This window comes from Bactrocera tryoni, chromosome 4 (assembly GCF_016617805.1).
Source record: "Bactrocera tryoni isolate S06 chromosome 4, CSIRO_BtryS06_freeze2, whole genome shotgun sequence".
NCBI classification, from domain to species: domain Eukaryota; kingdom Metazoa; phylum Arthropoda; class Insecta; order Diptera; family Tephritidae; genus Bactrocera; species Bactrocera tryoni.
Window position 1 is genome coordinate 50786252 of NC_052502.1, and position 25262 is coordinate 50811513.

At 34.3% G+C, this 25262-nt stretch overlaps 1 protein-coding gene and 1 long non-coding RNA gene across 5 annotated transcripts in view; one reads left to right on the plus strand and one right to left on the minus strand.

The window, feature by feature from the left end:
- The window catches only part of LOC120773798, a 151943-nt gene that overhangs the window by 55485 nt on the left and 71196 nt on the right, over positions 1-25262 (plus strand). The window lies entirely within an intron of this gene.
- LOC120773797 (zwei Ig domain protein zig-8) overlaps positions 1-25262 on the minus strand; it is a 586297-nt gene that overhangs the window by 30725 nt on the left and 530310 nt on the right. For all 4 annotated transcript variants that reach the window (XM_040102902.1, XM_040102904.1, XM_040102901.1 and 1 more), the window contains exon 4: positions 5062-5272. In XM_040102902.1, the coding sequence (XP_039958836.1) occupies positions 5062-5272 (211 nt within the window). The remainder of the gene's footprint in view (positions 1-5061; positions 5273-25262) is intronic.

Here is a 25262-nt window from a genome sequence, read left to right on the forward strand (position 1 = left end):
AAGTGATTTATGCAACAATATTGTGGTTGTGTTGCTACCTTACAAAAACATGAATGTGTGTGTGTATGAGTGCTTGAGAGGGCAACATCCGCACACGAGCAAAAACAAAACGAAACAAAAAAGCAAAGTAAAACTTATGTTCAGCTATAAACTGCAAATGGCGCCCAAGGGAATCATCAAAATACAGAACAAGCGTACAACGAATTGCGAAAAGAAAAAACAAAAACAAACGAAAATCGAAAGCAACCAAAACTCACGACTACAAACGCGCATACTATTAACCAAAAGTAGAGCACAAGCAACAAAAAAAATGATAGCAACATTTTAGCGAAAGGCAGGTGAAGAGGTGAATCATCGGATGCAGAAGATTGCCGATTGGCAAAAGTTGAGATACAACGTTGAAAAGTTACTGCAGCACTTGTGACTATCATTGCCCAGCTGGCTGCTCAACACGCCACCGCACCGCCACCGCCACGCCAACATGCGTACAACATTATCGCTCGCTTGCGCCGGCAGCCAGTGCGAAATGTATTTTCAGTGGAAAAAAAGTCACGCCATCAAGTGGTCAACAGCTGCACAAACAGCGTCTGAGCAATATGGCCAATAAACTGTCGGACTAACTGCCATTCGTCAAGCACTCTGCAGTTGCGTTGATGTGGCAGTTAGTTGGGGTTCGGTGTTCGGTGTTGGGGTCAACTGCCGCACCGACAGCGTCGTCTACAAATGGCTTTGCACACAGGCGGCGAACTCACACTCTGCCACTTTGCCAGTAAGTTGTCGCAGTGAGTGATACACTTTGTTGGCTGGCACTTTGACTCCTTTGCTATTCGCGTCATAATCAACTCGCTTTGCTGGGCATCTAATCTATTAGCCACGGATATTCATATCAGGAACTGCGCTTAATGGCTGACCAATTAATTTTGTTTCATGTTTTTGTTTGAATTCGTATGACGTTTGAAATTCATGGAATACTAGTACTACTCGTACTCAATCAAAGTTCATATGTCAGGTTAAATTGACGAATGGACAATAGAAGCATTTGATCCAACAGAATGTGCAATGCTAAAATAGTTCTAAACGCAATTTAATTTTTGTGTTAAATTGGACAATTTATTTTTTACTGCAGAAAATCCTCGACTCCCTGAATGAAATGAGCTTCTCTGTAGATAAAAATCAACCAATTAGTTTTCAGAAATTGCTACTGCTATAGTTGTGAATTTCAATTCTAAAAGCTAAAGCCTTTGTTCTGCATATCTTATACATCATAATGTGGAACGCCTAACTTCAAACAGATTTTAAAACTACTAAGGGAGGGGTTAGGGTTTCAAGGCAAAAAAATCACTTCTTCTTTAACATGGATTGAGTAATTTTATTCGGGCCTTTTGTACATTATTGAGCTCACTTTTGACAATATAAGATCATTTTTTTGTTACTTTTGGGACTAAGATTTTATTATAATTTGACGAATTTTTCTTAGTTTTTTAATTTCTTATAATTTCCAGCCGAGTTATGGTGAACACAAATTGTTTTTTTTTCCAAGACATTCTGGGGAAGCTCTGTTACCCGCCTATGCTTTCGAAAAAAAATACTCAACCCTACTCCTCTCTTAAGCTTCGCTGATTAGGTTTCATGTGGACACTAGTCAAAAATCATTACGCAAGTTAAAAAACTTTCAAGCTTGTTTTAAAAAATAAATTTATTGAATTCCATCTCAGAAACTACAATCAATTGTACTTAAAGGATCGTCTCAGAGCGATATTTTCGAGAAATCGATTGTTGAATTATCGGATTGTATACACTATAATAAACATTCTCTCAAAAATTGAAATAGAAATTCAAAGTATTACGATCACTACAGCGTTTTTTGTAGAAAGGGAGTAGAGAGCGGAACATAGCAACACCAATTTTTAAACGCGTTGTTTTCAGAATGTTGTTTTTCAAAAGAGTCTCACTCTCAAAGGAATGTTTTGAAGATATCTTCCTAATTTTTTACGAAAAACTGTCAGAAAAAGGACAAAATTCGCTACTTTTGTTCAAACCACCGCATTTATGTCAAATTTCGAAAAAATAATAATGTTCCATAGCGAGAAAGCACGATAGTACAAATTAATAAATCCTTTTGAAATTTTTGTTTTAGATCGAAATTGCGGCCGTAATCGTTGACATTGTACAGGCCCTTTGTTTACATGCCATTTCAACAAACAATTTAACTATTATACACCCAATAGATAAACATAAGTCAATCAATTTGTATTCGTCATGAATGTATATATTTATAAAAAAATCGGACTGATTACTTGATTTCAACATTAAAAAAAGTCATTGATTTTTCGGAGGGTCACACTGAGACGATCCCTTAACGCTAAGCTTACGTTTGCCACTGCAACGGTTATAGTATTCGTTGACGCTGCGTTGCGTTTGGTTAGAGTCGTATTGCATTATATTGCATCGTGTGATGTTAGCACATCAGATGATACTTTTTACACGTATGGAGTGATAATTTGCATACAGAAAACTGCAGTACGTTTAAAAATTACTTTTTTACGTCCCGAATAGGGTTTACCATATCAGCTTTAAATGATCGGCATGACGAGATGAGTCGATCTAGCTATGTTCATGAAGAGAGACTTAAAGGTATTTTTATTATTAAGTTTGCCACGAAGTTTGTAACACCCAGAAGGAAGCGTCGAAAACCCTATAAAATGTATATAAATGATCAGTATGTTGAGCTGAGTCGATTTAGCCATGTCCGTCCGTCTCTATGTCCGTCTGTCCGTGTGTCTGTCTGTACGTCTGTCTGTGCGTCTGTATATATACGAACTAGTCCCTCAGGTTTTAAGATATCATTTTGAAATTTTGCAAACGTCATTTTCTCTTCAAGAAGCTGCTCATTTGTCGGAACTGCCGATATCGGACAACTATAACATATACCTGACATACCGACTGAACGATCGGAATCAAGTTTTTGTATGGAAAACTTTTGCATTTGACAAGATATATACACGAAATTTGGTATAGATTATTTTTTAAGGAACAATGTATGTAATTTCCAAAGAAATTGTTCAGATCGGATTACTGTAGCATATAGCTTCCATACAAACTGAGCACATAGTTACTAAAAGAAATGCACCTGTGAAGGGTATATTAGCTTTGGTGGAAGTTAATTCGAAGTTTGTTCTTTCTTATTTTTTATAATAATAAATTTTGAATCAGCATATTGTCGAAATTTGGCTCGATTTGTTGTTAAAAGCAACCTTATAATTAATACGAAATTGCGATATAAGCTAACCTATTATAGTCAAGTTCTTGTATGAAATCTTTTGTATTAGTGAAAGGTATTATTCAAAGTTTCAGTGCAGCCGAAATTAACGTTTTTCTTGTTTTTTGATATTTTCTAATACACACATATATGCCGAAATATCATCAAAGCGTGCTCAACACAAACGCAAAATTGTAGCGTCATATAATAATTTGCATAACAGATCCTTTTTTCTGATCATCTATCGAGGAACGAGGAAGTATATAGTAACTACAAAACAGTTCTTTCATTTTAGTAGAGTATGTGCCGCCAGTAATCTATTGTTTAATCTTTTTGGTATAACCCAATATCAGATTATTATGTGGATTAAGAGAGGAGGTTTTTCAATAAATTTATTCTTTTTTAGCTGTAAAGTACGATGTGGGTTTCTAAAAACTTTTTCCAATTTGTCCAAGAATGCAATTGTCAAATTTGGTTAAGTTTCAAAGCGTTCGGGTCAGTCAGGCTCAGTATGTTTAGCTTTAAAAGAGTTCTTCTATGAATTTATTTATTTGAATTGAACGAAAATGCTACTCGGAAAGTACTACACGTCTCATCTTGAAAATTTAGTTCAGCGTAATATTTATTTTTTTTCATATGCTGCCTTTTTTTATTTTAGTATTAATTTTTCGGTAAAAGATTTAACGTATTTGGGCAAGAATATTTCAAAGGAAAGCTTATTTTTGTACCTTAGCTTGTATCAGTTAACACATTAGTCTGCTAGTCTGCCCACTGTAGCGTTCTTAGAGCTACTCCACACCAGACAGTAAGCGTGGTAATAGTCCGCTTGAGCATTTTCTAATCAACTGGCAAATTCTTCGCTACTCCAATATCAGCAGCAGGTAGCAGCGATTCACCTGTTGTCTAAACGACAAGAACAGTACCAAGTGCAGTAACAGTAGAATTGCCGAAATTGCGCCAAGCATAGGGAATCATACAGGACTCATATTTTTAAGTCTTAGTCTTGAGCCACACTTGAACAAAAGCACATAATGCTTAGTAAAGATTATTAAATTGTAAAAGTTAAAGGAAAGGAGGAGACATAATTTATAAGTATTTGAGTCTAGGTTGATTTCGTATTGGAGGAATAGAAACATAAACGAACGAAAATTATTTGTAAGCAAATTCAGAACTTTCACAGACTAATCGATTTGGAAAAGATATAGGATTTATGTCCTGGTGTTTCCCTACAGATGTAGAATAATTTTCTTTTGTTTAAAGTTATATAAAAAAGTTCAAAGTTAAATACCGAGTTACTTGTTTCAATTCGCATATCCAAAACTTAAGATCTCCACAACAACTAAAATAAAAAACGCCATAGCTATTGTCTTTACATAATTCTTTACAATTAATGCTATTATTTATTCAACTCCTTAACTGCCAAACTTAGCTATGATCGGCATACTAAAAAGTATTTCAGAATAAATTTCCAACATCCATCATTTACGCGCTCAGCAATCCACCGTGTTGGACGGGACAAATGCGAGACGTGCTCGAGTTAACAATATTTCTGAATAAAACGCCGAAATCAACATTCCAAACATTCGCCTCTCCCACTAAACCAGCAATTTATCGTAACGTGTTATGCGACGCCACCTTTTGCCAACTACCTTAATAAAGCATCGAGTCATTTATCATTTGAGCAGTATGGGTCCGGCGTCAAAAGTACCACAACAACAATGTACAAATGTAAACAAAGCAAAACAAAAAACTAAAACAAAATAAGAAAAAAAAGATTTTGAGCAACAACTCATGTCACTTACCCACTATATTCAGATAGACGGAATGCCCGATCGGTGGTGTTGTTGATATTTGACACTCATAGATGCCCGAGTCCTTGCGTTGTGCGTAGCGTATACGTAACGTCCAATCCTCGGCATGTGGCGAATGCATCGCTTCGAAGCGTTGATCCGACGTGTAGGTGTAACGACCGACTGTCAGCAGGTGAATGTCACGATGACGCACCCAAGAGACCTGAAAACGGAAAAGGTAAAAAAAGTGGGAAACATGAATGAATGACGAAATTTTGTTCAGTTTACGAAAGCAAAAAGTACAAGTGGGTGCAGGCAGAGAAATATGTATATATTCTACATCATATGTATGTGTGGGGTTTGCTTACACATACAAAGGGAGAAGATTAAAAGCTTTCGCTACGGGATTGACTGCTGCAAGTGGGCATAACGAGTTAGTAACCAGAGTGGCAGTTGACATACACTCTCTTTCGTACCTATGTATGTGGGTATGTATGTATGCGCGTTTGTGTGTACGTAGTTGTGTGTGCATTGATGTCAGCGTTGTTGATGTGCTGCAAATGCTAATTTTCTACATCACTCTTTTCCTTATTCCATTTGCCCTCTTAACTCAACTTTCACCCACACACATATAAATACTAACTCACACATGTCTTTTATTTGCCATTTGTATGCGTGTATGTATGTGGCACTTCTGTGCTCTTGTGACAAATTGCAGACGGATTATACAGGTGACATTCGCCTCTTGGGCACTTCACAGTTTCTATGACTTTTCCCCTAATAGCACTGAAGCACTGCACTGAGCGGGTGGCTATAAGCAACAATTTGCTCTGCAAAATTATTATATTTTCGGTTGAAAAGTTTCGGGTGAGAAATTGCAAACTTTCAGAGCTTTAGAACTATTCGTTGTGAGCGCTAACTAATATTTAAGTTGTCATAACTCATGTGTTGTAAATCAAAAGGATTATGTTTTAATGTTATCGCGTTAATCGGATTTGTGGGTCAAGTTGAAAATATTGCTTTGAATGATGTTTGCGTGGATATTTGGTCAAAGTTCTGTCACACAAATGGAAATATTAAAATTTTAATACGAAAACTGACATCAAAGTGAACCAAGGTGAATAGTTTTTAACTCACGGAATAGTTTTTTATCATAATGTAACAATTAATGTAAGCGGTTATGTACTAGATTACAAATTTTCAGACAGTTTTTTTATCTCTGATTCCTTAAAAGTGCATAATTAAAGAAAAGTGCTATATATTATGTTTAGGCGTAAACTGTTTTTGGTGCAATAATGGTTTAGTATCATTAAAAAATTTAATTTTGCATCTAAATAACAACAGAAAATGTTTGGCTTGAAATAAATTATTGACATAAAAAAGTTTTTTTTTAATAAAAACACATATAAAGCTTTGTAAGTTTTATTAGGACATATAACTTGCTACAAAATGCTTCTCTGCGTGAATATCCCCGACAAACAGCTTTTAATTAAAGAGCTGGGAAGAATAATGATAATTACATATACCAGGTTGTTAAATAAGTTTTATCGTTTAATAAGAAAAAGACAGTTTTATGATTCAAAATACACTTCATTATTTAGTACAATCTCCCTGAACATTAATACCCTTGCTCCAACGATCCACCAATCTGTGGATCCCGTCCTTGAAGTGAGAATCCGGAAGGTCTGTAAAATACGCCTCAACAGTTTATTTGACCTCTTCCTTTGATGAAAAACGCTTACCACGCTAAGACCAAATCTGGTGAATATGGTAGATGCTCCAACAATTCGAACTTTAATTAATGAACTTTAGCCATTGTCAAAATGCTCTTGTGAAACGGTGCATTGTCCTGATGAAAAATAATTTTTTTTTCTTCTGCAAATCGGGTCTTTTTTTTTACAAATTTTTTCCTTCAACTGGTCCAAAAGGTTGCAACGATATTTAGAATGATTTGTTTTACTATTTTGCAAATAATCCACAAACAAAATTTCTCTCGCATCCAAAAAAAACTGATGCCATAATTTTCTTGACTGATTTCCGGACATAAACTCACACCACTCTTTAGCCTCTTGTTTTGATTCAGGCTCATGGAGATAGGCCCAGGTCTCATCAATAGTAATGAATCGACGCACAAAATTCACTTTATCCTTTTTAAAGCGCTCCAAATATTGCTGAGAATGTCGCATTCGAATGTGGTTTTGTCCCATTGTTAGCCACAATTGTACACACAATTTTCTAAAATTTAAAATTTCACTTAAAATATGACTGGCAATGCCTAATGAGATGTGTATAGCCTCTACTAAATTTCTCTCAGTAAATCGACTATCTTCCAAAACCAACGCATATTTTGCTTATTAACCAAGCCATTCAACCAGAAATGAGCCTCATCGCTGAAGGCAGAAGATGATTTTTCAATGAAAATCCGCATTATTTTCAAGTTGTTGGCACTTCTTTGTCTCAGTGGTACGGGAACTTTTGTTAGTGTGCCTGTGGGTTAAGATTCTTCCACTAAACTCTAAATTGTTGATCTTACAGGACGATTATAACGATCACGATCATAAATTGGTCGTAGCGCTCTTAAAGTTAAGGCCACTCACTCCGAATTTCGGTAGTAAATTTTAATAATTTCGACTTTTTGTTGGATCGTATATCTTTCCATGATGAAATGGCAAACCTTCCTGAAGAGTCAAAAGGGCAGGGAAGAAGACGTCGTTTGCTGTCCCTTCTGTCTATTTTTGTAGCGTCCCTATGAAAATACCCGGTAATAAATGTTATCGCCTGCTTTGGAGGCGTTAGCTAATCGAAAATGCTGTAGCCTTTGTCTGCTCAGTTGCATCTCCTCTGTCTTGAAGTGGGTTCGAAAAAGTAATAAATTGCACTAATCCATCGTCAGGATGGAAATAAAGATGAATTAGTACACATTGCTTATGTTTTTTCAACGTATATTCTAACTATTGTTGTAAGCCCAGGAAATGAGTTTCGTCAAAGGGATGGGGGCACAAGTTTGTTGGATCCCTGTTGTATTTAGAGCGTATATTTGATAAATAAATACATAAGTAAAGTGTATAATAATTAAAATAGAAGTTCAAAATACTATAAAACCAGTTCTTTCTGTTTTCTTTCTCCAACAAACGGTATAAGCCATTTACATATTTCAACTAAATTATTACTTCTTGAAAACAACAAAGTTGGGTTTGAGATGCTAACGATTGAATTGGATGCTTTTTCTCATTCACTCACAGCAGGAAAATGCGTTAAAAATAAATATAAAATTGAAGAAATAAAAATACATAATATGAAACATCTTACAGAGCAGGCTCAACTGCTGCAACCTTAGTATGTAGTATATAAATATAAAGCACTGGTGCGTAAGTATGTGCCACAACAAAGTAAAGCTTAAAGATTACAGTAAATATTTATTTTGTCTGATTTATCCTATTCCCCGAAATTCGGTTTGCTTTATTTGCCATAATTGAATTTTAAGTCCTGCGGCAGCAAGAAAAATATTACAGACATTGCAATGCATTCACCATTCAAACTCACATACACTCACACATATGTATGTATGTGATTTTTCAAAGTTTATTTATGACTAGAACATAGTGGAGTTGAAAAATTTTGCAGACCATAGTATAAGATATTCGATAAAAAATTCGATTAACGTCTATTGACAATGATAGAATAATGAATTACAAAATATTTCACTCCCCCTGAAGGGTTAGGAAAGTGTAAAATTTACAAAATAGCCAACTTTTTGTGTTTGTAATTTTGAACAATAATTTTAAGCCGTTTTTATTCCTTGCTATTATTATCTCTTTAGAAATAATTCAAAAATTCCGAAAATAATTTTATGCAAAGTTTAAAGTCTTCGCTCTTTGTTATCAAGTCTCTTTTAGACTAAGATCTAGTTTATTACTTGATTTCAGTTAGCACGAGTTTCCAGAATCGTGGTCACCATTCGAAATCTCTTGAAAAATGTCATTTTGAAGGTGGACCTAGCAAATTTGTATTTAATATCAATAAAAAATGTCGTATTTAAGGCCCTAGACTGGCCTAACCTCTAAAGGGTTATCACAAAAAAAGCAGCTTAAAAGTAGATACATAGAGTTACTAAATAGAAAATCATCATGCAAGTGACTGCAGATTTTTGAACGCCACTGTACATGGCTGTTATTAAGGCCATGGTAAGAGAAATAAAAAGACGATGTCAACATCGTTATTTTTCCAATAAGCGCCAGTATTTAATTTACGAATCCATGCCAGATTCGTGTACTTAGTGAAATAAATATTATTATCATTTTCGAACTTAAGATTTACTTCCAAATCTTGTTAAATATAATTTTTCTTTATTATTATTTTAGTTTTCTTTTTTTATTTCGCACTTGACTGCACTTCTACTACTTCATTTTATGTCTTCAGCAAACACATTTTGTTGTCTGAACATTTGCCATTCCTCTTTCGCTTTTTGCCTGCACTTTCCACCATTTACAGTGCCTTTTTCTAATTTTTGTCATTTGGCAAGCGGCCAATATTTTCCAGCGACTCGTTCTTGCGCGCCTAAACTCACATATGTCGGCGCCAATTTTCGCCATTTGCCCTCCGCTTTGTGCCCCTTTCTTTCATTTGTTTTTATGTGCTCGTGTCACTTTAGGCATTTCAGCCGTCTGATTGTTGTGTTTTTCTCTTCCTGTATCGCTTGTCAGGCTGCTACTTCTACTACCTAATCACTGCTGATGATCATAATTATGCTTAATTGCGCAATTACTAGCAATAACGGTTGTAATCTCCGCCGCACACACACGTTCAACACTGAGATTAGCCAATTTGAGATGGAAAAAAGTTGGCAAACAATTTGCAAGTAAGCGAGATTTGTATTCGCATTGCAAGTGGTACAATGTTTTGGTAATTTCAATAATTGTAATTCGCTCGTGACTTTGCTTGTTGTTAGTGTTGTTGTTAATGCACAAGTGTATAAAATCCAGCAAACTTAGGATTTGGAAACTTTTAGTTGTTTTCCTTGCTTAAGTTACGGATGTGGCGGAAGTGATTAGCAAAAGAAAAATACTGCACATAATTTCAATATTGATTATTGCTTAATATTGGTATTTATAATGGCCTTAAAGCTAAGCTCTTATGTTAAATCTTAAATGTCTTAAATGTCTTAAATGTTGTGCTACTTGAAATCTGTACAAGTATTCAATAATTCTGCTGATTTATAAAAATGTTCTTGAAAATGGTGCAGAACTAATGTTATTTCGTAAATAAAGCTTTTTGGGTTTCTAAAATCGAAAATGATGGTAAAAGTTTTCTTACAGGCAGAATTTTTGTGTGGTCAAGTGGTGTAGAGATCAAACTAACCACTTACTCAAATCATGGAACATTTTTAACTTAAATTCGTAAAATACCCCACAAACCCCTTAGAAGGTCACTCGCAAATTTTTTCTTTAGATTTGTTGAATTGTAATTAAGTAAATAGAATAGAGTTCACCGACTGATCGAATGTCATTATATGAGGTGTATTGGAGCTAGTGGTGGCCGTGCGTGAATTTTATAAATGTTCAGCATAAGATGACTTCGTTATCAGGAAAATAAGTCAGCTTTGTAAAGATATTTTATAAAGTAACCAATATTTTTGACGTAAAATCAGCCTTAGGAACTGAGATCTTCACATTCAGTATATCCTTTTTATATGAGAGCCACAATACCAATGCATTTTTTGAAGTTTCACGATACCTTCATTGACATTTTTTATAACTTAAACAGGGTATATAAAGTTTTACCTAAGCTTTATAAAGCCAAAAAATAAACGCCGATTCAACACTGTACGTCAGTTTCGAACTGGCCCTTTCGTTTTTGAGACCCTCTACTTATTTTTCGGAACTGCCACAAGGGTCCGGCTCAAAATATATCTACCAAGTCCTCGCATTGAAAACTATTTTATTTGACACATTGTCTCCGAAAATATTGTTCATTTTAGGCCACTATAACATGTAGGTTAGGTTAGGTTATATGGCTTATCAAAAAGATTGCACGTGGACTGCTATGTGTAGTCCTTTGTGATGCCATAGAAAGGAAGAACTCGTTTGTTCGAACTAAAAATTATTATATGACCAGTGCAAACTTGCTCTTCTTCCAAACAGTTTCGGCAGGCGGCGTTTGCCGTCTTACACTCGTGGCCACGCAAACCTTACCACTTAAAATTTTCAGGTATAGTGCATATTTGACTACATTTTATAGCAGTGCTTTTTGCGGTATAGAAATTTTTTATTTAGAAATAAGTTAATGACATGTTATTAATCAAAAATATTAAAAATTACAAACAAAACACATTCAGCTAGAGATAAATCAATTGAAAGTTAGTACGCTTTACAAAATGAGCCCGAAATGTAAGAGCCTGACATGCAATGAAAAAATAACATTTTTTATTTTTATAATTTAATTTCATTTAGACTATATTTGACATTAATATTTTGTTTTATTTATTTTTTTTAATTGAAACATGAAGTTTAGTCGTGGTATTACTTTAAAAACAATAAAATGGGCCGCTTTTGTATAAGCAAAGAAAAGCTAATTTGTGTTTATTCATAAAACGTTATAAATGAAAAACTATAATTATAATTAGATAGAGATAGTAGATTAGATTTATAATTTAGCTTATTTATGCTTACTAAAAACATAAAAAAAATTGAAGAAAATCCCGAACGAACGAAAAAGTTCAAAAAAATTTAAGAAAATTTAGTGGTAAGGCTTGCATGGCCACGAGTTATAACATATGACTATCATGCCAACTGAACGGTTCAAATAAAAATAAAAATGTTTACAAATGATGGTTTTATTATTAATTTTGTAAGCAATATAAAAATCTTTGCACTGCCAAGGGTCTTGGGTACGAAAGTATCGAAATTCAATTCGTGTAGTCATCCTTCCTTTTTTGTGCTTGAGTTTTGTTATTTTGTTGCAACAAATTTATTAATTAGAATTAGGTTAGGCTGGCTTTCACATCCTACACAGACCTACAGGTCCTTAAGGTCTTATAAAGTCTGACAAACCAGGGGCGGTATTCCAGTGCACATCTCTTCTGCCTACTTCCCTGCATTTTCTACATGTATAACTGTTGATTCTGCCCCTAAGGCATTGCATCTCTACCTATTTCGTCTGTCAGTCCTTTCAAAAATTCTTGTGTATCGTTCTAAGTGACTTGCATGTCTCCTGAACTGGTTCGGTAGCCAAGCGGGCGGATGACACTTTCGATAATTTCGTCAGCTATTTCGTTGCCCGGAAGGGTGCTTCTCACTACATTTACATTCAACCGCTTTTGGCAGCCAACATGTATATCCTATAGCTTCCTGCTTCTAAGGACATTTCCTGTCGCAATGCGATGTGATGTTATTGCTTTAATTCGCGCTTGGTTATCTATTTTTATGCTTACGTTCTTTATTTGGTTAGCGTTATTAGCTGACAGCAAAGACTGCTGCCTGGAAGATAATGCAACACTCTGACAATTTAAAGGGTACTCTGTGATCTAACTTGGCGTAATAGATCCCGAAGCTCATTATTCACTCAAGCCCAATATAAACATTTTTTTATTTCAAAACTTTATGAACTAGTTAGGTTCTATGTAAATTTAATGTCAAGCGGGAAAAAATATTGTGAGTAATTCGATAATGCCAAAACCAAAAGAGCTTACTTTTACTAGCTATATTTTAAAATTACTCAGTATTGTTATATTCTAATATATTCTCTTTTCCTTTTAACAGATAACGTTAAAGATTTAAAAAAATTGTAATTGAAAATTTTATGACTATCATTTATCTTTCAAAAAAAGCGGTTTAATTAAACAACCACGCAAATAATGGTGATTCGATAATTTCGTAGCAATTATGTAATTATTTTATCTAGAAATTTCTGCCTCGTACAAATGAACAGTTAACGGTAACTGTAACCCCGAGTAACAGTGCTAATCATTGAATGAACTTTTCAAATTATTGATTGCGCGTGATTGGCATATTATTTCGCTTGTTTAGCCGCTAGCCTTTATTAATTTGAGGCATATAATTCTGCTGGAAGTATTCTACAATTAAAAAAATTAGCAGCGAAACAAAAAATAGCAACAAAACGGGCAGGAAGCGCAAATCAGCCGCTTTGCATGTTGTAAACAACAATTATCACAAATTGGCAGCAAACATGCGCCAAATCGTTCATCAATAATGTAAATGCACTGTAATTGCGCTAATTAAATGCGTATGTGTGTGTGTATATGCATGTGTATGTGTGTGTGTGCGAGCGAGAGCATTTTCCGTTACATAGAATTGTGCTTTTTCACTGCTTCACTAATTCAACTACAAACTGTTTTATGGTTTCTACTTTGTCAGTAGCTAAGTGCTTGTAGGAGGGGGAAGAGAAGGAGCGGAAAAGCTGTTAATAGTGTATTGTTGAACGCTAAATTTCGTTTAGTCAACTGTTCAGGTTAAACGTGTTGCTAACGAGGATTTAATGAAGCAACTTTTTGCCGAGTGATTAAATAAAATTGTTAAGTAAACAAAAAACAAAAACAAAAAAACATTTGTTTATTTTTGTTGAAGGGAATTAAATGCAGATTTATTGGCTAAATATTACAGCTACTTGTTCATTTAATTAGAATTAATGGTATTAAACGTTGTGTAATCTCATTTGATGTAACATTTTGAAAAGATGATTAAAATTACAAAATTCGATAGCTAACTGTTTAACATTATTTAACCTCGAGCTCGGAATTAATAGTGGACTTCGAATAGTATTCTGGCTGAAATCTCGACTATAACTGAATGTTGTCTTCTAGCTCCACAAGCGTTGCTCATAGATTGGCGTTAACCTTCGATTTAAGATGCCCAAATAAAATAATAATAATCTAGAGGTGTCAAACATTATCTTGGCGTCAAAAGTTCGTCGTTTTTCGAAGTTATCGAGTCGCCCAATTTTGCACGCAAAGTGTCCATGTGTGGACGTGAAACACGAGGCCGCTAACAGTTTTGTTGAAAATAGAGATCGAGTGGTTCGATATCGTCAAATGCCGGCAACAAAGTCGGTCAACATTTCTACAGCTTGAATAGTGTCTGGTTTGTTGCTTAAGACCAACGACTACAAACTACACCACAAGAAAAAGTCTCATGGTGTTGAATCACAACTTCTTTGGAGGCCATTTAATTTGACAGTTTCTTGAATTAATCGAATTTCAAAACTTAACGCAATAATTCGGTTGCTGCAAGTGCTTTGGGCACGTGGCCTTCTTAGAACCAAAGGCTATCGAGATAAACTTCTTCTATTTGCGGCCATAAAATATTGGTTATCATCGATTTATGCCGCTCTTTTTTGACACTAATGGTGCCACCGGGTTCTTTTCGAAAGAACTACGGACCGATGATACCACCAGATCAAAAACCACATCAAACAGTCACTTTAGGTATTGTAGGGATTGTTCATGAATATGTTTTGGATTTTCTCTGTATCAAAACCACCAGTTTTGTTTATTTATAGCGCCACCCATGTGAAAGTGGGCCTCATCGAAGAAGATGATTTTCTTAAAAAAATCGTTTTTAAGTTGTTCCATAGTAAATCAGCAAATTCACGACGTTTATGATGGTCCAATGCCTCTAGTTCTTAAGTGAAAACTATTTTATACGGATGAAAGCTAAAATCCGCCAGGTTATGGTTTGAGACAGTCCCAATTCTTGAGAACGGACTTTCTGAACGGAAGCGATATTTTCATAATTACGAGCGGTTCTTTGTCTTATATGTGCTTGAGCATTATTTGAAGAAAATGAAATTTTCAACAACTCGACGAATAGCGAGCACAGGTTAACAATTATTAGGACCGTAATATGGCAAAAGCGCACGAAAAGTTTTTTTTTTTTAATTTTGGTAATTAAATTGAATAATTCGTAAACTTTGTTCTTGCATACATAAGTATGTATTTCCGTACTAAAATTGCAATCAAGCAATCCTTCTTGAATGCTTAAAAAATAAGTTATTTTTGCATCGGTTCGTGACTAGTAATGAAATAAGGATCAATTACGACAACCCTAAACATACAGAATCATATGTTAAAACCTATCAACCAGCCATATCAAAGTAAAATCTCCTTGTACTATATTCGATGGAAATAGACAGGCTCTTCCATGAATAGCTCAACCAATTGAAGCGATCGATTGCCAATAAATTCCCAGAATTTGCGACTAGGCACGAGACAAAAATGTTTCATTATGGCAGTGCTTGTATTAACGCGGTAAGACTGGTTAAAAACCATTTGGAAAACATCCTGGGAAAGCTTTGCTTTATTCGCCTTATAGCCCATTCTTTGCTCCTCTGACTAATACTTGCTGCAGTCGATGAAAGGTATCAAAAATTAGCTCGATTCATTCTTGACGACTAAGTCAAGTCAAAGTCTTTTTGGGATGGAGTTCGCAAATTGTCAGATAGATGGAAAAATAAAACATCCTCAGAAGGGCGATACTTTCAGCATTACTATTTTACAAACGGAAAAATATAGTTGTAGACCCAATATGAGTGAGAAAGGTATATTGAATAAAGCCAGTACCAAGGTATGTGAGGGAACTTTTGAAATTAAAACTAATTTTTAGCCTTTGATTTGGTAGCAAATATATCGGATTTGATCTTACATATTTCCTCTCAAAAATTTTCGAATTAGATGATATAATGTTTTTCAGTAGTCTGGCTTTCACACTTAAAATTTATGGTTCAATTTGATAAACATATTACAAGAGGTAAACACTTTACGTTTACCTCTAAGATTTAGTAGCCTAATATTCACATATCTATTTTATTTAATCACTTACTTTTTATTTTTATCAATTTTTTTCAGTTGGTAAGAAATTTACTAAAAAAATAAAGTTTTATGCTCCCTGAAATACAAAGTGAAATGGTTTGAGTGAAGTATGAAATAGATTTTAGTGCCTTGAAAATATTGCTTATTTAGAGGCTTTCTATCTATCACTGTTTGCGCTTTATTCATATACTTTTTCTTAATAATATTTATCTTCAATCAGAAGCATACAATACATTTAATATGCCTACCTTCATACACGTCCATTTCCTACTTCTTAAGCGTTCCTCTGGCACTATATTTGTTTGCTTTTCTCGTGCAAATAATTTCAAATTTCGATTGTTCTGCACTTACATGCGCCACATTAACTGGCAATTTTCACAGCAGTACCCGCCCACTATTCGCTCGCTTTCCGCCCACACACACAACACGCGTCATTTTTGTTGATTTTCTTAAGCATTGAAGAGTCCACTCTTAATATTGATTATTTCGTCGAGAATCCGACCGCTTACTTTTGCTTTTATTTACTTTTGCCACGCCACATGCTGCTGTTTTCTCAATTCTACTGCCACTTCCTACTGTTCCAAAGCATTCTCGAAATTATGGTATCGTTTTATCTTCTTTTGTGCTAATTCTTTTATGTGTTTTGTAGTGGTTTCTGCTTTATTTTTGTGTGTTTTCCTTTAATATTTGTTTGTTTACTTTTCCGTCGCTTTTGTTATTGCTTATGGTTTATTATTAATATTACGAGCGGTATTTTGTTGGCTTTATTTTGCGGAGTGAAAGTGTGAAAGTTTAAGCGGTCAACCGCAAAGCCACTGTTGCGAACGCTGAATCTCTATGTGGCTAAGCAGCGACGAATTGAATTGTGTGTGACCGACAAGCAGCTGTCGACCTTTGACTCCATGTGCTCAAAATAAGCACACCAACATATTAACTCATATTTAAGCGAGTAAGCCAGCAGTGAGGATATAACTGTCTCCTTTAATAAATCTTATGACCGAATCGTTATATTATTTCCATTCCCCTGGTTTTTCTCACTTTCTTCATACGAGTGCTCATTCCATTGCTGCTCTAAGCTATAAAGCAACGCAATTGTTAGTTTTAATGGAATTTATTGGGTAAATATTTGTTGTGCCGAAAGAAATTGTTTGTGAAATATTTTGTTTTATACTAGACTTGTCTTTGAAGAGTAATCTTGTATTCTCCGAAGTGAATATTAAAGCACATGTTCGTCTTCATTTGCCCCGTTTGTTGATTCTCAACATAAGTAATAACATTTTTTTGTAATTTAAGCTCAAGTTATCTTTTGTCTGAATAGTTTGTACATTTTTCGTTAAAAGTTTTGTATGTCAATCTGTGGTCAGTTATTAAATAACAAATCTAAAATTCCCTTTAAACTCTTGCCATATTTCTCCAAGTATTATTGGAATTAATGATAAATACCAGTTTCGGGAAATATAATGCTTCGCATATTTCAAAAATATCTAAATGTATATCTGCTGATTTATATTATTTCTTCGCCAGACACAGCCATAAGATAATTGAAACTTGATCTAAAGCCTTTAAGTGGTACAAAGTCTTTAAAGACGATCGAGAGATCGTTGAAGACATACTTCGTTCTGAATGACCTTCGACCACTTCAACTGATGAAAATAATAAAATATTGTAGAATATGGAGGCAAGTATAAAAAAATGGTAAGAGACCTCGACATCCCTCGTGAATCACTTCGAATGATCTTTGTGGATTTTTGGGTATGAAACGCGTTCTTATTTGATCCGTTCCGATAAAGCTGAAACTTTTTCAAAAAGAGTACTGGGAACAGGTCTCGTTGGACATGATTTATCGTGCGAGTTCCGTTCTTTATGAAAAGCATTAACGAGACGGGGGTTTATGAGTTTAACATCCAAACAAGTCAACAATAATCGGAATGGTGTGGAAAAATTATCCGAAATCAAAAATTTCTTATTAAATTTTGACGTCCTGAAGACCATCCCACAAAGTGCTTATGAAAAGTATTTCAAGAGCTCAAATCATTGGCATAAGTGTTTTACATCTGGTGGGGATTATTTTAAAGGCGTCAAAATACATATTGATGAATAATTAAATTTTTTGCGCTTTCAATTTTAGAATTTCCGGGTACTTTTTTACTACAATGTATATTTTCTATATCTTTGCATCTTACAATTTTACAATTTCCGGGTACTTTTTTGTAACAATTTATATTTAGAATATCTTTGTGATTTAGCATTTTCCTAAACTCACCCTTTAAAATACTATTAACAGGATGTAAAAAGCATGTAAATTTTGTGTAATTTTATCAAGGTTTTTCGTTCCGTTTTTGCTGCTCCTCACTAAACAGAAGAGAAAATAAATAGTAGAACCGAATAAATTGGCTACATAGTAACGGGCCGTGAAACAAGTCATGCTGGCACTGATAGTCGGCAGGAATTGCTGTGAACGAAAGTGCACAAAACACCGCTCACTGTGCCTCCTCCATGAGCGAGAGGTTGGTCAAAAATAGTTCCGCTACAAAATGGAATTCCTGTGGGCTGTCGCACAGCATGACCGCGCGTAGGAGATTTGCACTTTTAATAAGTTCAGCTGTTTCGGCATTTTTTAGCATTTGCATTTTTTCCTACACTCACTCTCTGTGTTTGGTATTAGTGCGTCGTGGCGGGGTGGTAAATGATAAATATTGTTTAAATGCGAATTTGCAGCCACTTTTTCTGCACCCGCAGATTGTGTTGATTTGCTTGTTTTGATTGACTGGCAGACATAAATCTGACCTTCCGCTAAAGTGCGCTTTTTGTGGCGCTTGTGTGTTGATGTTGTTGCGGCTGCTTTGTTGCCAAGCTACAGTTATATACACGTCTGACTTTATTTCACTTTATGTTTATAACCTCGCTTAGTTTTTTTATTGCAGCAGCTCTCCATAATAAAATCACCGCTCTAATAAAGCTTATGCCAAGCTTATTTACTTTTGCATAAATTTGAAATTGAAATTGAATTAGCTGAGGACGAATGTTTAAAGTGTGAATTTAGGTAATAAAATTGAGTTATTTTTATTTTGGAGAATTTATATTTCAAATTTATATATATTCATATATACTTTTGTTTGCAAATCTGCAAAAAAAATGTATATTAGCTTAAAAGAGGCACTTATAGTAAAGTGAATATATGTATTAAAATGTTTTTGTAAGCTAAAAGAAGACTGAAAACAAATAATATTAACTATTTACGGAAACCTAGAAAATTATATTACATTTCACTGCAGTGTTACTCATACGCCTAGTATTCCTCATATAAGTGTTTTTATTCTGAGTTGCACTACAATGTTACTCATGCGCCTAGTAGTCCTAAGATTGAAATATTTATTCAGTAAGTTTATAAAGCTGTGATTGCCCTAGAATATCTTTTTGTGATTCCATTATAGTATTGTCCACCTTTTGGAAATCTTTATTCGTATAATAAATATAAATGTTATATATAACAGATCCAATATATATTCTTTCCACAATTAAAAAATAAAAAATTTCAAAATATTGTTAACATATTAAATAAAGTAGCAAAGTAAGTAAAATATTAAAAGAATTAAGTATCTTTAAGATGCCAGGATATTTAGAAAAATTCCAGCCAAATTTTCTTTCATATATTTCGTAATTAACTCTCATTTTTGTCGTTCAAAAGTATCATTTAAATAAAGTCGAACTGATTTACTCACAGTTACTTATAAAAAAATAGCTAACCGCTTTGCTTATTTAATAATACAACGAAGCAAAAATCAATATCAGCGACGATTTGGAATGGCAATTCTCGAGTGTTTCATGATAGGAAAATTCTTGTAATTCAGCATCGGAACGTGTTTTTTAGTAAAACGAAGAGTGTAATGCGAGAAATAAAAAGCAGGTAGTATGCAAAGGAAAATAATATACATATATCTGCGTTACTTTTTATGTGATAGCTTGCGATTTAAATGTGTATTCTCGAGTCCTCAACGCATTTATACTTTTCATTTTACTCAACTTTTACTCAATAGAAATTTGAATACATTCAATTTGCGTGCAATTAAATTACACATGGCAGTTGTCGCGTCTAGACTGAAAGCTGATATTCAATCTGACAGCGGAAATGTGCGATTTTATTTAAATTAAAGCTCATTCTTGATTTTATATTGCGAAATTTTAAAGATAACAATATTATTGGCTCTTGAATATATAAGTAATTTCTTAATAAATTTAAGCATTATTATTAACCGAAGGTTTTGAAATCAGAATTTTTTGCAGGAGCTTTTTCTTTCTAAGCCACTAGAGAGATTGAAGAAACAAGCGACAGATATTTTTTATTTTTAATAGCCAATAGCACAAATGCTATTGCTTTCATAGAATGAAATATGACAGACTACAAAAGGGCATATTCAGGGGTGTTGTGGAATCCAAGACAGATTTGCTTAGCTGTCAGAATTGCAAACCAATTCCGCTTTTCAATGGTGTCACAAAATCTGTTTGGATTTTCGTCTTTTCGAACATATGCAAAACCAATATTCGTATCAGCTGTTTACTAATGTGACAAATCTTGTGAAAGCAATTCTAATAAAACTTACAATGAGTTCGTCAATTTTAACTTTTCATTTATTAAAAGAAGAACCAAAACAAAAGAATTAAAAGGATATATTTAGAGCTCACTTGTGTGTTACTTTACTTTGTGCTTTGTTCTAAATTTTTCCGCTATAAAAACAAAGTTTTATCACAGTACACAGAAATAACAATGTAATATTCAAATTTGTTAGCGATAAAATCGGTTTTGATGACATCCAATTCATGACACCTACTACTTTTTTATCGGTTTCAGTTTTGATTCCGACAGCTATCAGATTCTACAATACCCCTGATTAAGTTTGACCAGAAGTTTGTAACAGTCACAAGTAAACATCGTAGATCTTGCAGATTACATACTTCAATGATCAGCATGTTGAAATTTTTACTCATCTTTTAACTCCATGAAGCTACTCAGTTGTCGAAACCGCCGATATGTACTTCTTTCATTGACACAAATTTGTGTTTAAAGTCGTGGTATAATATCCGAAGAAAAACTTCAATTCGGACTACAATAATATAAAACTATTATAAAACTGAACGAAAAATCAAGTTTTTAATGGAATCTTTTGTATTTGGAAAAGGTATTATAACTTCGATGAAACTAAATACATATATTGTAGTTTTTCTTGTTATAATTTGATCTTAGACTATCAGTATTAATCTACTGTGATGAAATTTTCTCACTAATGTTTAGTTTTGTGACTATTTTCTTTCATATTTCTCCTATAACTATATCAATAAATGCACAGTGATTGGGCAAGAATAACAATCTCGACATATTTTCTTTCCGATCAAATCATAAAGACTTCACCTCGGAGATTATCGCAGAGATCATGAGACTAACTTGACAGTTTCTACTCAACTAATGACTTCTACTCTGATCCCGGTTAATTTAAATTGTACCCACTATTGGTATACACAAGGGAGCATTTTAGACTAGATATGTAAATATTGGTCTTTACAGATGCTGCTGAATATCCTGCTCCAAATGCAGCTAGCTATTGGAAATTAATTAATTAATTAATCAGGAAATATAATAAAATCCTTTATAAAACGTGTTGATCAAAAAATGCTCAAGGAGAAAGAGCAGATTACATTTTCAGCTTTTGAAAAAATGGTTTAGTTTTTTGTGAGGCAGTTCAAAAAGAACTTATTCCTCGTACTTTGAGAGATTTTAAGTATCAATTTATATTTGTGTTCATTTGAGTTGAGTTCAGTTTTGATATACTATACCCAGAACTTGCCTTGAAATATGAATGAATATGGTAGGGGTTATATATTCGCCACTTTCATGTCCAGTGGTTCCCAATTTCCTACCAATAGCAGATTATCAATACAGTTATGTTCACTATGAGTAAAAACTTTTAATGAACATTGGAAGATGAGGAGGAAAATCGATTTATATTTTCTTATAACTGATTAGTTTAGTATTTTCATTACTTATGACTAAAAATTTCGCTGGCAAGAAACATGTAAGTATTAGTTCGTGTGAAGTATACTGATGCAGTCCCAATATTTTTGAAATTAGTTGCTCAAGCATTTCTTTACAATTTCCGGGTACTTTTTTGTCACAATGTGCATCTACTTTTTTATCTAGTAATGACCTATGGCAGCCAATTTTCGTTTGTTATATTATTTCCTTGTTTTCATCGTGGTCTAAGCTCTGAGCTAAGATTTTATTTATCACCTAGAGGCAACGGCAGAGTGTACATATATCTTCAGTATCTCAACGTTTTCTTAAAACCGAGCATACCTCAATTATAGAATTTATTTTCAAATCTCTTAAAGAAGTACGGAGTGCGGATAGCTTTTAACACTTAACTTAACTTTGATATTTAACGCAAGAGTTCTGAAGTTATTCCACAACAACTTCAAACTCTTTAAAAACGGTGTATATTTTTTAGGTTTCTTCTTTAACTCAGCGAAAGACTTATCATAACTAGAATATTTTGAACTTCGTTGGTAAAGCTTTTCATATTTCTTCTTAAACCACACAGTATTTTTATATTTTCAAAATTCAAACCAATACTAGAAAATTAGAAAAAAGTGTATGTGTTTATGTGTCCTCCATTTTATTTATGTACTGTTCATAAAACACACATTTATGCTTGTAATGGCCTCAAGATAAATAGGAATTTGGCACGTTTCGCCCATTATTGACATGAAGAGTGTGCAAATAGGAGCGCAAACAAGTTGTAAATGGCAGATATGGTTAAAATCCAGCTGAGCGAACTCACTGTGGATAGTACTGGCAAATGCTAAAAATGTCAATATCAAAACCTTAGACCAAATTTTTTGCAAACACCAAAACTCTATAAATAAAAAGGTAATAAAAATATGTCTGTACTGTGTCTATACGAATACAAACATATGTTTGTTTGATAAAAATAATTGTAACTGACAACGAACCGACTGACTGTGTGTGGCTGTGGCAATTACTGTTACTATTTTATTTCATTTATTTATTTGCTTTTCTGCAAAAAGTTGACAAACCTTCAACTAAAGTGCAATCTCAACCATTTAATGATTTTAAAAATTTCTGAAAGTATTAAAAATATGAAAATGAGTATCTGAAGGCTTTACTTATCAAAAAATGCAGCTTTCTTTCTTAAGGGCGAAAAATGTATAAATACTCAGCAAACAGTGAAGGTATGCAGGTTCATGTGTTTTTATGCGCCTTTCAGTTACTAAGTTCTTTGGAAACGCCTGTGTTTATTGTGCTGCTCGAATACAATAATTTCATGTGTTCTTGCCTTTGTTGTTGTAGCTTGCTTACTTAATTCAAAGTATTCAAGAGTTTAGTCGATACGTTAGGTTCTCTTATCAATATATGTACGTGTACCAGAGCGGTATAATAAGTACTTAGTTTGCTCAACCGATGACGGCGCCCCAGACGCAATACAATCATGAGATTCGCAGCAGTGTTTTACACTACAGGGATTCACGAAATAGTGGATTTCATCCTATAAACCTACCTCAAAGAAAATAAAGACTGTTTTTTCGACCGGAAAGGTTTTGATCACTGTTTTCTGTTAAAGTATATCTCAACCAACGGGAGTAAAGCACAAGAGGCACTGCGTTCTTCTTCTTTTTTGGCTATAAAATCGTAGGTCGGTCTGTGCCGAGTACACAAAACTTGACCAGTTGCCTCCAACCTTTGCCCGGTCATGCCGGTGGTGCATTCCATATACAGACAGGTCACTGTGCACTTGGCCCTTCCATTGAATGCGTAAACGCTTTTACTTCCATTGTCCACACATGGATTTAGAATTGAAGGAGCTTTTCGCTGGATAATTCCATAGAACATTCCAGGCGAACGACATTGCTTAACCAGCGCATTCGTTGGATTATATTGTCGTCGCAGAGCTTATGCAGTTCGTGATTCCATCTTCTATCGGTTTCAGCGGAATATAGAACGGGAGTTTATTTTTGTTCGTCGAGAGGGATCTGCTTCTCAATTGCTTATCAATCCCAAAGCAGCACCTATTGTGCTTGATCTCTGGGTGTCTAGAATATTGTTGGAATCTATGCTGGTTCCGAGTTACACAAAGTCTTTATCTTTTCACATTTAAAGCTGTCAGCAGTGAGTTAGTTACCTAGAAACAAGAAATAATGGTGTGTGACCTTCCGATACTTTGTCTTGCCAATCAAACTCTTTCGCTGGAAAATACTGAGAATTAAAGGCTTTGTTGTTAAGGTCTTCAATGTCAATATTAACAGAGGACCCCACTACTTGTACTTTTATAGTATACAGCGCCACTGTGGTTCAGAGTAGCGCCATTAATTTCTTTTTCCAGCATTATATTTTAAGAGTCGCACATAAGGGAATTAGCCTGTCTAAAATCTCTTCTGGTGTCGAACGGCTTGGAAAAGTTTCTGGTCTCTTCTAAGCCAAATTATTTGGCTAAAGAAAAGGTACTCTTCTATGACCAGATTGTGGTTTCATCGGCTCATACCTCAAGTTGAAATAGGCTACGGGTTGAACTGCTCTGCAGAGTTTCTGTGGAGACAAGACGAGTTTTTCAGGCTGAAAAAGTTGAAGCAAACCCTGTTTAAAGTGTACCCAGCTTAAAGCAATCTATTTTGAGCAATAAAACGCAATTTTTCCAAAATTTTCGATTGTGTTTGCAAACTAAACTTAAATCGCAACATCCTCGTACTTCTAACTACTTACCACTAAGAGCAAAAGTCCAAACAAGTATAGCATGCGTGAAAACACATTACAATAGTTATATATTTACATACATGTATGCATAACCTGTACATATCAAGTATGTGCTCTTATGCCACGTATATTGTACTCGCACATAGTTGAGATTCTTTGTGCCGATGGCTGGCGCGTACATACTTTACTCTTGTTCTTACACATGATTTATAACTTCTTCCGTAACTTGGCATATGTGAGGCACGTGTGCCGCTGCAGCGCCGTTTAAACTTAATTTATGTTTGTGAAGTGAGCTTCGTTCGTTCATACGCATGTAGCTTTATTTCCCAAGTGTCTTGGCTTTATATATAAATATGCCTTAATAAGTCTCTGGGCAGACGAACTACAAGCTTCTGGTTAAAGTAGGAAATTATTTTGGTTAGAAATAATTTAAGATGCTGATTTGTTACATATAAACATGTTAACTGAGTGATAAGCAATTAAAAGTTCGAAAAGCAGATGTATGGACAATTTTGAAAAATTGTTTCTTCATTATGTGTTCATGACGGTCCTGAGATGTTTATATCGTACAGTTCGAAAATGCCTGAAATTGCGTAATAACCTCTTCTATGGTATTTTCCATATGACACC